The 13,352-nt window shown below is 41.9% G+C and overlaps 3 protein-coding genes across 7 annotated transcripts; all 3 read left to right on the top strand.

Annotated features, from left to right (window-relative positions):
- The first annotated feature begins 3,588 nt into the window (after positions 1–3,588).
- LOC108653681 (uncharacterized) lies at positions 3,589–9,104 on the top strand. Of its 5 annotated transcripts, none has more exons than XM_018104363.3 (6): positions 3,589–3,770; positions 4,486–4,867; positions 4,925–5,732; positions 5,788–6,197; positions 6,256–6,970; positions 7,033–9,104. In XM_018104363.3, the coding sequence occupies exons 2-6, from the start codon at positions 4,512–4,514 to the stop codon at positions 8,653–8,655; spliced, it is 3,912 nt and encodes a 1,303-aa protein (XP_017959852.1). In that variant the 5' UTR covers positions 3,589–3,770; positions 4,486–4,511; the 3' UTR covers positions 8,656–9,104. The 5 variants fall into 5 exon arrangements, with proteins under 5 accessions (XP_017959852.1, XP_017959873.1, XP_089114121.1 ...); XM_018104384.3 differs by having other exon boundaries at positions 3,589–3,784; XM_089257995.1 differs by lacking the exon at positions 3,589–3,770 and adding an exon at positions 3,875–4,107.
- A 282-nt stretch (positions 9,105–9,386) lies between these two features.
- Positions 9,387–10,180, top strand: LOC108653819 (cystatin-like protein). The gene is made up of 2 exons (XM_089257997.1): positions 9,387–9,700; positions 9,767–10,180. The coding sequence occupies exons 1-2, from the start codon at positions 9,567–9,569 to the stop codon at positions 9,960–9,962; spliced, it is 330 nt and encodes a 109-aa protein (XP_089114123.1). The 5' UTR covers positions 9,387–9,566; the 3' UTR covers positions 9,963–10,180.
- A 634-nt stretch (positions 10,181–10,814) lies between these two features.
- On the top strand, positions 10,815–11,862 carry LOC108653807 (cystatin-like protein). The gene is made up of 2 exons (XM_018104614.3): positions 10,815–11,070; positions 11,578–11,862. The coding sequence occupies exons 1-2, from the start codon at positions 10,892–10,894 to the stop codon at positions 11,771–11,773; spliced, it is 375 nt and encodes a 124-aa protein (XP_017960103.1). The 5' UTR covers positions 10,815–10,891; the 3' UTR covers positions 11,774–11,862.
- The last annotated feature ends 1,490 nt before the right edge of the window (positions 11,863–13,352 follow it).

Raw genomic sequence — 13,352 nt, 5'->3', positions numbered from 1 at the left:
GAAACAGAAATGTTTTATGTGGGTGCCATCAGACGGTAGCTCACAGTTGCCTTTTGACAGCCACGCACGTTTTATTCTTCCTCTTCTTCTTCATGTTTTTTTTTTTTCGTTTTCAGACATTGCGCCCACCGATCTTTGCATGCGCATACATAAATACATAAATAATTGTTGACAAGCGCATAAAAACATCAATGAGATCGTCAACTTGTTGAATTTTGTAGGTCTTCCAACACAGCAACAACAACAACAGCAACAACAACAACAGCAGCAGTAAATACAAATGCACCAACAACAACCGTTGTCTATGCAAATGGCCAACAATTAAAATTTAGTCCAATTGTTGTCAGTGCCACAATTTTGATGTCAACGTCTCATCAGCTCGCAACTTGTTGAATTTGTTGGCTCTAAGTAGTGGTCTAGTCTATAATAGATATTTCTAGACACTATAATGGGGTTTCATAAGCTATTAGAGGATCCCGCTCTATTTGTATAAAGTGTTTTCTACTATCTTTTGTTGGGGTTTGACTTAAGCATGTATAATAGAAAGTTGTAAATAGAAAATATAGCGATATGCTATAAAAATAGATTTCTGAAGAATCCTTTATTCCTTTATTCACCATATTTACTTTTCTGTATTCCATACTCCACAATTCTAATAGAACCTCTATTATTTTTATATTTTGTTTGGCTTCTTAAATAATTTTCTCTGCCTTATAAACATATCCATCCAGATTTGTTACAGTGTATTCTTCTATTAGTTCATTAAGCAACTGTGTAAACTGTCTTCAAATCCAACAATATAAATAAATAATCTGTTTCTTTGTTAAGTTGTCTCTTAGTTTCGCTTAAAGTCTTTAAATTCTTGGCTATCTAACGTTAGTCCTCAGTTGCAAGCCATCGCAATGAGTTGTGGCAAAATTTTGATCTTAATGGCGAGCATTATCTATTGCCTGCCCTCGTTTGTGGGAGCTGTTACTTGTGATGTGGCACCATCGGATCCCAATTGCATTAATTGTACACTGAATCCCACAAATGTCGAATGCATTGCAACAACAACAGCAGCTGCAACAACCACAGTACCTACCACAGCGGCAACAACTATCAAACCGAGACGCCGTAGGACTAAATACTTCGTGTTCAGCTTAATTCAAAGGCTTAGCAGAAGACTTCAACGGCTTAAACATAAATTGTCGCAATTAGGTTATTAATAAATTAATTAATTAGAAATGCAAAATTTTCAATTTATTAAAGAGACCAATTAAACGAGTACATAAAGAATATCGTATCTTTTTCTTTACCTTCATCTAAGCTCACAATTTCTGTGAGAACATGCTGCTATCATGTCATAAAATAAAATAAAATGCAGCTCTATAAATAGACAAATGTTGGATCGTTAAATTCCATTGCCGATAGCTGACTTTTACCTGACGAAGAAGCGTGTGCCGCGATCGTTAGCCATAAAATGTGTTGAGCATGCGCAAAATCCAATCAATATCAAAAATACCAGCAGCCAAAACAAAAATTCATGCAAGAAAATACAAAACAAACAAAATAGCAAACAAGAACAACAACAATAACGAGCACATTGAACAACAATAACAACATTGTTCCTATGCACGCACGTATGTGTGAGCGAGAGAGAGAGAGAGAGATTGTGATTATGTGTGCGTGCATGGAATATTAATTAAAATTTGCGCTTAGTTTGATTTCTTCCCTTCGGGCAATATGCACGCACATACACACACACACACACACACACACACACAGAGACCCACACTCGCACATAACAAGTGTTTCGCGTTGTAAAAACAAGCGAGCGTAGCCCCAAAACAAAACAGAATCATATAAAACCAGCGAAAACGATAATATTCAAATTCGAATTAAACGCATTCCAGAGAAGGGCAACTGCGATTCCAGTGGAACGAGTAGGCATGCAAAACGCGTATCCGAAAGCGAGATCAACAGCGAGAGATTAAAAGAAGCGAAACAGGGAGGAGGATAGCTGAAGTCCACAAATGTGTGTGTGTGCGTGTGTGTGTCTACATTACATAAATGGCTGCCTGCAAATATGTGCATACATTCATATATACATAGATGTTCATATAAATGCATACACACACATCTGTGGCAGAGCAGTCGGCGCCCTCTTAGCAGTTAAGACACGCATCTTGAATATTTCGCCTTGATGTTGATCGACAGTTTGACATTTTATGTCGTCGCCGCTGTCAAAGGATGGCGGTTACTTTTTTTTGTTTTGTTTTGTTGTTATTATCGATTTGCTTTTTTGTTGATATCAAGCCTTAACGTTTTACTTACGAGACCAATGCATATAACAATAGTAACAGGTTAGCATACGCTAAATGGCGCTGCAACGTTCTTAATACACGTTATACGTTATGTGCATATGGTTGCGGCACGTAACGGTAACACAAAAGCCGAACATATACATACATGCATATGTATGTGTAAATCAAAATGAAATCACGAACGCGCTTTTACTCGACAATTTCCAAATATTCAGAGCGCGCACGTTGGTTGCTTGCGGGCCGCCGCCAAACGGTTCCACGGCAAAACGAAAATTAAATAGTCGCTTGGCTGGCGCTGCCCCAGAGCCCCACAGCACAGCACAACAAAACGCACACAGAGCAATAAAAATAAAAGCAGAGCAAAGGCAAAGGCAACGGCAGAGGCAGAGCCAAATGCAAAGGCGACGGGCAAAGCCACAGGCAAAGGCGGGTGAAACAAAATAAAAAGTTTGGCGCGCTTTGGGCGACGCGCGTCGCTCATTATTTGCATTGCTCTTTGAACGAAAGAGCAAAGCTCGAGGTGAAAGAGAAATCTAGTGCGAGTGCGTGTGTGTAGGCGCGCGCCTGTATACTCTGATCGTGGTCTATGCATAGGCAATATTTTAAAAGATTTATGAATAATCAAAATTACTTAGAAATTTGAATGAAATATGTTTATTTAAGGTACATACTCTTGCACATTGCATTAATTTTGATTTGTTATTGCACCTCCTTCTTTAAGGCGACTCGAATCACTTGAATAATACTAATATTTAATTACCTCAATCAATTTGTTCAGTTTGTTTGTCAGCTTGTACTATATACATATATTGTATTTGAACAGGTGTTTTCTTCTGTTTTTCATTATTGATCATGATTGTAGGTGTTTGTTATACAAAAAAATTTCTGACAAAATTTACATCTTAAATATTTACAGAACGTAACGGTTAATTTACAAGCAAGCATTACATTTAACAGCACTGTAAATATATGCAAATGTTGTCAGAACTGACCGTGTAAGTTTATGGTCCAAGAAAGCTGAAAATAATACTGAATAAAATACTGAAAAGAAAAGCTGTGAAGAACTTTATATCAAATATCAAATTCATGTAATTCCTACAATGTTTAATTTTTAATAGGAATATTAAAAATTTTTTAAATAAAAATTATTTACAGAATTAAATTTAAATTATTAAGAAAACTATAACGGCTGTTCAGTCTAGAAAAAGCTGCCCGCTTGCTCTTATTAACAGTCGAATGTTATGCCAATTCCACTGTGTGTGTGCTAACAGTCTTCACACGTATGCGCACACACGCCTAAAAGGCGCAGCAACAGCTGTGAGTAGAGGTAAAAACTATGTATGTGATTTTGCTGCGGAATTCTTTTGGTTTGTGCGTATTTTGAGTTTGGAAATCAATTTGGTGCATTTAAAAACAGACGGTGTACTATTGAAGAATGGCATCTGTTTAAAGTTTAAATTCAAGGTAAATGCAAGCAGGTGCGTGTGTTGTTTCGTCAGTCTGTCACTGAAAATCAAATGAATTAATTTAAATGAGAATTTTTAGGCGTGATGTAACCGCGTGAGTGTGAGTGCCACGACTGCGCCATCTATTGTCTTATCGAGTCAGACATGTATATGTGTATGTAGTTTCATATGCAAAATAGAGCTCGGGTTGCCGGCGCGGTTTGTTTATTATTGTTTTTACACTTGAGGTTATGTGCAACAGTCTGGAATATAAATAAAACAGAGACTTATAATGGGAACAAATCTTATGAGACGACGACTTGGCCATTAAACAACATTGAATCGCAAACGATGCGGTGAGCATGTGCGTGTAAGCGAGACAGCTAGTGTGTTTTAGCTGGAAGCAGTGCCGGGTTGCCATAAAAAATGACAGTGCAATTCAATGATAAAATTGTATAATATTCGCATGCATAGTGACATAAAATAATTATATAAATATGCACCATACTTATTCAACATTCTAATTTTGTGGATTTTATTACATATAAGTGGGTTTCAATAAAAAATCTTAAATTTGTTTGGGTTACGAATAGTCTGGCAACGCTATTATGCTCTCTTACGCTCCCGTGGTCGTTTTCCAAGAGCACATGTGCTCCTGAGCCAATTGTTGCTCCAGCTTGTAAATTATAATATATTTGTCAGAGAAGTTTGCAATAACAATAATTCGCTTGCAGAGCAAAAGCAACGGGGCAGTTAAGTTATGAACAATCAGGATTATGGCGGCATCCAATGGATACAGCAGCATGCATCCGCGGTGGACTCCGAGGCCGACTTACTGGAAAACGGCGCTACCGATAGCGAGGTAGCGTCCGCCTACTTGGTCAATGGCAATGCGACCGATGAGGATCTCGACCATATGGCGGCCGAGAATCTCATATTTATGGCGCGTGATGGTCAGCTGAGTGAGATAATTGCTGCCAACGAGAGCGGCGGCAGCACAGTCTTAATTACGGATAGCGGAACTGTTTCGTATGCCGAGGCATTTGACGAGGACGCCCAGGTGGTAACTGAAGAGATTATCACAGATGACTGGGTGCAGCACCAAGGCGCCGAGCGGTAAGTAGTTGACGATATTCTCCAGAACCGAGATCTATATAATTTGATTGGTTTCAGCGTTGAGATAGCTGCGGAACAAATCGCGGGCAACAACAGCTCGCAGGAACTGCTGGACATGGAGCAGGACGAGTATACGGCACTGCGACCCTATCCCTGTGACTTCTGCAGCCGGCGTTTCCGCAAAAAGACCAGCCTGAACAATCACATGCTGGCGCATCAGAATGATCGTCCGCATCTGTGTAAATTGTGCGGCGCTCGGTTCTCGCGACGAGCTGAGCTCATCAGTCACTTCAAAGCGCACGCCGAGGCACAGGATGAGGCTGATGCAGCCGATGCGGCGGCAGCAATCAAATTCGAGCCGCCACAGCAACAACAGCGCCAAATAGACGATCATTTCTATGAGCACGAATGGCCACTGTACCAAGAACAAGAAGATGATCAAGTGCAACATGACCTGCAGCAAATGGAGCAAGACCAGCAAGAGCAGCATGAACAACAGGGGCAGCAGCAGCAGCAGCTCGTGCTGCCGCAAGCCAGTTATGCAGCCATCAGTGATGTGCCCGCCCCAACTGCCACGCGAGGTCGCATCAGCCGCCTGAAGCCCAAAGAGGAGAGCACTCAGTACATTGTGATTGCCGAAAAACAGACAACGGACGACTTGCAGCCGTACATGGAGTGCGAGGAGCTGCAACCCGCGCTGACGAGCAGCACGTCAATCGAAGCGACGTCAGGGACAGCCAGCGCGCCCGTTGCTGAGGCGGCGGCGACTCCACGGTTTCCGGTGATAGATGAAAGCAAACCGTTCGTGTGTCAGGAATGCGGCTTGGCATTTGCCCGCGAAAAGGCGCTGGTTTCGCACATTAAGGTGACGCCGAAGATTACTCAAATTAAGATCGATATTAAACTCTTTTCTACCTCAGAATCATCGCGTCGACTCTCCGTTCGAATGCAATCAATGCCAGGATATGTTCTGGGACAACTACAGCCTGCAGGAGCATCTGAAAACACACCAGTTCGAGGAGAGCAATTCGGAGTATGATCCGGCTTCGGCGGGCGACGACAGCGCTAGCGAGTCGGAGCCGGAACAGCTATACGGCGACTTCTACTGCAGCGAGTGCGGCATTTCATTTCACAGGCAGGACCTGCTGCGGCGCCACACCAGGCAGCAGCACAAGCAGCTGACCACGGATGTGCAGAGCGGCGCTGGGGATGCGGACGCCGAGAGTGCCAAAGATGCGCAGCATTGTTGTCACACATGCGGCAAATCGTTTCCCAGCGCCTTGGAGCTGCTCGCCCATGCCGAAGTGCACGCGCGCTTCCCGCCCTTCAAGTGAGTGGAGACGATCTAAGGATTCTAGAAAGATTCTAACTAATGCCAATATTTTCAGATGCGTTCTATGCGGCGTTAGCTTCTATGAGGAGCAGGCCATCAAGCGGCATTTACACACGCGCCATCCGCATGAGCTGAGACCCAACTCGTGCGTGCTGTGTGGTAAGGAGTGTCGCGATCGCAAGGCCCTGATGAAACACGCCTGGGATCACTCGCGGGAGAAGTGCCACTCGTGCTCAAAGTGCGGCAAGAACTTCCATAACAAGGCGCGACTGAAGCGACACATGGCCTCGCATCGGGACAAGTCGGTCGTATGCGAGGTGTGCCACGAGGAGTTCCCGGACGGGCGAACACTGTCCAATCATCGACATTCGCACAGCACCACCTCGCCGGGCAAACTGTTTCCCTGCCACGAGTGCGGCAAGACCTTCGGGTCGCGCAGCTCCCAGCAGATCCATGTGCGCATCCATACGGGAGAGCGACCATATGGCTGCCACTATTGCTGGAAAGCGTTCGCAGATGGCGGAACGCTGCGCAAACACGAACGCATTCACACTGGCGAGAAGCCCTACGCGTGCTCCGTGTGTCCACGTGCCTTCAATCAGCGCGTCGTGCTGCGCGAGCACATACGCTCGCACCACTCGGGTCTGGATGCTGTGCGAGGGACATATCACTGCACCGTCTGCTCGGCCGATCTGTCCTCGTCCAATGAGCTCATACAGCATCTCATCCAGCACAGCGACACGAACACCGCCAAGCAGCGACAGCCAATCGTGAGTAGAGTGAACTGTTTGTTCTTTATAGAAGACATTTACAGTTATTGTTCCGTTTCTAGACTGGACCGCGAAAGTATAAGCGTCGCAGGAAACTGCAGCCACATGAGATCGCGCACATGCGAGCGGAGCATAAGGATGGCGAGGATTATGCCAGCGACATGGAGTTCTGTGACCTGGATGTGGAGAATGTGGACGATCTGCTAGAAGGGGCAGACGCGTTGCCAAGCAAAAAGGAGAAGCGCAAGCGTTCAGCTGCCAATCAGCCGAAGTCCGTGACCAATGGGGGCGCAAGTAGCAAAGCCTCTGCGTCGGTCAAGTCAGCCAATAGTAGCTGGGATGACAAGTTCCTGCAGACAAATAGCAATGGCAATGTCGCCAATAATGATGAGAGCTTCTACCCGATTGATTCGCTCGTGGTGGTCAATGACACCACTTTGCCGGCGGTCAGCCCATCCAGCAATGCACAAGGTGCTTCCAAGTCGCGTCGAGGCGGGGGCAAGCAGGTCGAGAATGGCGATAAGTCCGCAGGAGGCGGCACAGCAGCAGCTGCGACTAGCACGGAATCTAGCAAATCCCACGTCGCTAGCAGTCGCAGCAGCAGCCGAAAGAAGTCCAGTAAGTCGGCCAAGAGTGCTGCCACAGCATCATCCACACCAGCAGCGGCAGCAGCAGCAGCTTCCAACACGGCGAGTAGCTCGCGTCCACGAATGATACACACGGAAAAGTCGCGTGTGCCGCCAGAGAATGCATCGAAGAAGTCGCGTGGAGGCCGCAGCTACATAACGCGCACCAGCACCAGCGAGACCAGCAGCCAGTTGAGTAGCCAGCTGGTCAAGTCGAGTGGCGTGTCCAGCTCGCGAATTGTGGATGACTACGAGATCATATCACCTGCCACCCAACCGCCCAATCAGATCAGTTCCAGTCCGCTGCACATCAAGCAGGAGCAGGAACAGCAGCAGCAGCGCATCCAGTTCATGTTCGATGACAGCCAACTAATCAACACGGCAATGTTGCGGGAGAAGCCCTACGACAAGTTCAATCCAAGCATTGTCAATGATCTCGAGGAGATATTGCGCAGTCCGCTCAAGCATGATCGGAATGCGCGGCTGCGCTTTACCAGCGAATCGTCTACAACGCTACAGTTCCTGCCCGAGTTGGAGCCCAATCTCATCAAGATTGAGCCCACATCACCGGATCTGCGTGACATGGTGGAGAGCCAGCCGCGTGTCAATGCCACAGCTGGCCAAGCGGCCACGCCCGCAACGTCATCCTCATCGTCGGCGGCGCGCACTTCGCGTCACCTGCGACAACTGACGGCCAATGGCTCTGGCAGTCGCGCGGCGTCCAAGCGAAACGCTGGCAAATCCTCAACGTCCTCCGGCTCGAGCACCACGAAGCATAGTAGCAACACATCCTCAACAGAGGCTGTCAGCAAGTCCTACCTGAGCTACGGCGTGGACTCCTACAATGTGGGCGTGACAGCGAGTGCCAACGCGTCGGACGTCAGTTCCGGCTTCTTCTCCATCTCCGAGGTGGTATCCGCTGCCCACGCAGCAGATGCGGCCAAGGCAGCAGCAGCGAGCAAAACGGAGCGCCGGACCCGCTGCTTCGAGTGCGAGATGTGCTCATCCATATTTTCGGATCGGGCGCAGCTGCTGGAGCACATGCACATACACATCTAAAGGGAGCCCGAACAAAAGGAGAGGGATTTGTTATTGGAACTGTTTTGTTGGCAAAACCACTATACTAAAGGATAAAGAAAACGGATATATTAATTAAGTTCTGCTTAAGATTCTCGCAGGGTGGGGCTGGGGGTAAAAGTATTTTTTGAAATATTTACCAACAAGAATTTCAATTACAAATTGAATGAACATGTTGTGCGGGAGAAGTATATATTATATAACAAATACTTGCAACTATACACACACCCACACATATATATTATGTATACATATATATGTATATGTGTATGATGTACTATATAAAACAACGAAATTGTCGTTAATTATTGCGTTATTTAAATTGAATAGAGAGCGAGCTTAGCTATAAGGCTTTTTAAATTTGTACCTCACATTTGTTTTGAAGAATTGGTATGCTGAAGTAAATAAATCCATAATGGTTTTTCATTTAATTGCGAATCTCAAATTATTTAAAAACACGATAGCATTTATCGTTATCGTTAACTGTTGAAAACCATTATTCCATTATTTCCCCAGCTTCCAGTGTGTGTTTACGATATCAACGCTGGAGTGAGTCACTGCTCGACTGGAAATGAGATGCGCCAGAGAGAGGGAGAGCGAGAGTGTAAACGTCGCTCTCAGTGTATAAACAGAGTCTGTTTGCCTCTCTCTCTCTCTCTCTCGCTCACTGCCTTACTTTACGTACACAAAGAAAGTCCAATGCCCACCCTAAACTGTGCCAGTTGTTCGACTCGATCGATGCTCAGTCATCGACAAGTTGCCAAACAAAGCGACATTAAATAAAATAAGACAAATACTTGCTTGCAATTTTCCACTGCTCGAGTCGGCTTTAAGTATTTTACAACAGTATTTATATCATATTCATAGCGGCGGGCCTTATCAGAAACTACTCAATGGCTGAACAGAACGAACCATTGTGCGGTGGGATATCGAGTGAGCTGCAGGACTCTGATTTACAGGATGCCCTGGATATATTGAACACATCGCTGGACAAATTGGCCAGCAAGGGCGATAAGCCCAGCTTAAAGTGAGTAACCATTTCGCTATACATGTAATAAATACTCAATTGCAACTGGAATATTCCTGCTTCCAGGGTTGTTAAAGTGAAGTCTGTGACGTCACAGGTGGTTGCCGGCACTCTCTATCGCTACAAGGTTCAACTCGCCCAGGGCGATGCCATCAAAGAGAGCGACGTGAAGATCTGGTCACGGCCCTGGCTGCCAGAGAACGGCACCAATATAACAATCAACCTAGAGGGCGATGACAACGTTATCGAAAGTACTTTTTAAATAAATAATTAGTTATTTTTGATTTTATCGCATTTATTGAAACCTCAAATTCCCCTAAGTACGCCCTTAGTAGTTTATACTATAGCGTTGCCTTATCAGTGGCTGTTCAAAAAATCACTGACTCAATATTTCAGGGTAATATTTGTAATGTTTGTGAAAATAATGCAATTGCTTTATCTAAATATAAATATACATATGTATATGTTTATATACTCATACATTTATTATTAATTGAATCACTTTGTTACTGGCTAGTTATGAAAATTTTCAATTGTGTATTAACAGCAATTGAGATTATCTCAGTTAATTAAAACAGTTATTGAAAATAGAAAAATTGTAAAACTAATTGGGAGAGTTTTTTAAAAAACCTTTTATATATTTGTGTTTATATCAAGATTCATCTGCGTATTAATTACATATACAATTTTATCCATCAAATAATACAATTTCTAACGAGGAATAGATTACATGTATGGGATTAACTGCTTACATATGTAAATATGTAAGTGTATTTCTGTGTATATATTTCTCTCTTTTTCTCACCCTCCCTCTCTCTATCTCTCGCTATATCCCATCTCTCTCTTTCTATCTCTTTCTCTCACTGACAGCCTCATTTACTACCTTTCTCTCTCTTTCTCGCACTCCCTCTCTCCCTCTCTATCTCCTTCCCTTCTGGATTGCAGTTTCTTGATCAACAATTCTTTTAAATTGTAATGATCATAATAGTAGGTAAGTTTAATAGCTAATACATTGCAAATTATTAATGCATATACATATACACAAATATTTATAGGTATACTATGTATGGGTGCTAGCCCTATCAACAAAGTGTGTTCAGAGCGATCAGCGTATAAAAGACAAAACTCTCTGATTGACTAGTTAGTCTAGGTTGAACTCTTGGCCAGGCCATTTGAAGCAGCTTTTTGAAAATGTTCGGTTCGAAAATCTTTTATCTCACACTCTTTGCCCTCGTAAGCTCGATTCTAGCCCGGAGTCACCATCTCAACGGAGCTCCCGGCGAGCTGAGCGGCGAAGAGCTGAACAGGGCGGTTGAGAGTTTGCAGGCGACTCTGGCGAAGTTGGCGACTGTCGATGGACCCAGCTATACGTGAGTCATTCCACGATTTCACACACAAGTTCTTCGTTTCACTCATGTAGATAAAATGTTGCGCTAGGTGAGCAAGTGAAAAGTTTTCCCATCGACTGCAGCACGATTCTTGGATAAAGTAAAATTTAACAAACTAACGTAAATATGTGGAGATAAAAAGTGAGTCTATCTGTTAGCTCTAGTGCTGTAGATAGAGCTGCTTCCGTTCTCTGACTTTCCATATGATTCACTAAATTCGATTATAATTTAATATTATTCAATATAATGTTCAAGGTCGAATTTGCAAGAAAACTAGATCTAAAGGCAGAAACCTAGATCCTATAATCGCCCAATAGAATCATCATTTCTTATTATGTCTAATACTTTGATGGAGTATACACAACTACATATCTATCTTAAATATTCAGCTTCTAGTTTCAAATCATTAATTTTAATCATGTATTTTTATACTCTCTCTTTATATATATATGTGTATATATTATATACTATATACATATCTTTCAACAGCCTCAGCAAAGTGCTGAAGGTAACCAGACAATTCGTCGCTGGATATCTGGAGAAGTTCACTGTGGAGCTGACCAAAGATGATGTGACCCAGCAGTGCGTCGTCCAGATCTGGACCCAATTGTGGCTGAAGGAGAACGGCACGAACATTAAAATCAATTGCGAGGGCGATGATACTAAGGTTGACAAAACCTGGTAAACATTTCAATAATGACAGCATTGTAAAGACATTTAAATAAAACTGCAAACAGCTTTTAAAGCATCGCAACCAGTTTTTGTTCATAGTTATTCGAATCTCTCTCTCTCTCTCTCTCGGTATCTTTTTTTCTCGCTCGCTCTTAAAATTCAATACATCTTTTTGCTAATTACATAATCGGTTTAATTATTGACGTCATATTAGCAGTGGTAGCGTCTTATAAAAAGTTAGATATGAAGTGGAGATTGCTTGACTAGCAGATACCCTAAAATAGGCTTGTATCGTATATATGCGTATATATTCTGCTGAATTATTAACTTAAGTATTGATTTTTAGAGTAAATTGAAAATAAAAAAATATTGATTCAGTAGAGCATGTAATTTATTTCTTTCAAATCGAGTTCTCTTATTTAAACATTTAGAGGTATACACGAAAGTATTCAAAATATATTTCATAGATATCTACAAAGTGACTATAATCTATAGTTATGTTAGGATAGATTGACTGCTTGACTCAGTTTGAACCAAAACCAAAACACCCTTATAGATCATGAAATGGATATAGCAATAATTATCAAATCAGAAACAAATGTTAAGAACACATTTCAGTTAATTGAAGAGCAACCAGCCTACAATGGCAGACTTCTCTCTCCGCCGGTTCTATTAGAACTGATTTAGCATTTTTTGGCAATATTTGCTCTAGGCACGCCCATGCTAATGAGAATCATAAATACTCTGGTCAGACGTCTGAATTAATCACAAACAGAACTTATTCATAAGAACTGCGTGGTTTGAATTTTATCATATATACATTTGTATTTATATATATATGTGTATATTTCCAATTTCACTTAAAATAATTCTCAGGATTATTTATAAGGTCTTTAACCTTGGGTACACAATCAAAGTACAAGGATCAACATTATATTGCTCAAAGAGCAGTAAAAAAAAACTTTCATAATGCTCTGTATTGTTTGGTATTTTTCAATGTCAGGTGTACTGAAAATAATTATGGTTGATTATAATGCTTTCTTTTTTATTTCTTTTTTTTTTTGTGTATTGTTTTTGTGTTATTAATTGCTCATTAAACATAGTTATTATCATTGTTCTTGTTATTGTTGCAATTTATTAGGCGCTGCATTCGAAACAAGTTCTTATCGCCTGTTCCGGATGCTTTTATACTCAATCTGGACATATTTTAGTTGATTTTTTTTTACTAATTCGTTTTAATTTTAGGTCAGACAGCGTACAAAATATGCCTGTTTTTTTTTTTTGTAAGTATATAGGGGTACAATGATAAATTAAAAATATATTTTTTTGAAAAATCAGTTGAACTTAAAGTCTAGAAAATAATTAATAAATATTTAATATTTATACATATAATAATAATAAATAAATCAACAAATATTATATGTGTATGATGCTTTATATTTTATCCAGATCTTTCTACTATATAGACTATGAAATATTGAATTTTTTCTAAGATCTCGTTAAGCCACAAATTATTCTTATTTAGTTAGTAATATATGTATACATATATGTTTATTAATATTATTAATTTATTGTTATCTAGAATTAATTCT

Source organism: Drosophila navojoa, chromosome 2 (genome assembly GCF_054131105.1).
Source record: "Drosophila navojoa isolate 15081-1374.11 chromosome 2, UAZ_NAV_1.0, whole genome shotgun sequence".
Classification (NCBI taxonomy): domain Eukaryota; kingdom Metazoa; phylum Arthropoda; class Insecta; order Diptera; family Drosophilidae; genus Drosophila; species Drosophila navojoa.
Note: the sequence above shows the minus strand (reverse complement) of the source record. Positions and strands in the feature narration are given on the sequence as shown.

Coding starts and splice junctions, on each gene's coding strand:
- LOC108653807 (XM_018104614.3), top strand. CDS start 10,892: ATGTTCGGTTCGAAAATCTTTTATCTCACACTCTTTGCCCTCGTAAGC. Junction 11,071..11,577: donor GTCGATGGACCCAGCTATAC/GTGAGTCATTCC, acceptor ATCTTTCAACAG/CCTCAGCAAAGTGCTGAAGG.
- LOC108653681 (XM_018104363.3), top strand. CDS start 4,512: ATGAACAATCAGGATTATGGCGGCATCCAATGGATACAGCAGCATGCA. Junction 4,868..4,924: donor CAGCACCAAGGCGCCGAGCG/GTAAGTAGTTGA, acceptor GATTGGTTTCAG/CGTTGAGATAGCTGCGGAAC. Junction 5,733..5,787: donor CGCTGGTTTCGCACATTAAG/GTGACGCCGAAG, acceptor TTTCTACCTCAG/AATCATCGCGTCGACTCTCC.
- LOC108653819 (XM_089257997.1), top strand. CDS start 9,567: ATGGCTGAACAGAACGAACCATTGTGCGGTGGGATATCGAGTGAGCTG. Junction 9,701..9,766: donor GGCGATAAGCCCAGCTTAAA/GTGAGTAACCAT, acceptor TCCTGCTTCCAG/GGTTGTTAAAGTGAAGTCTG.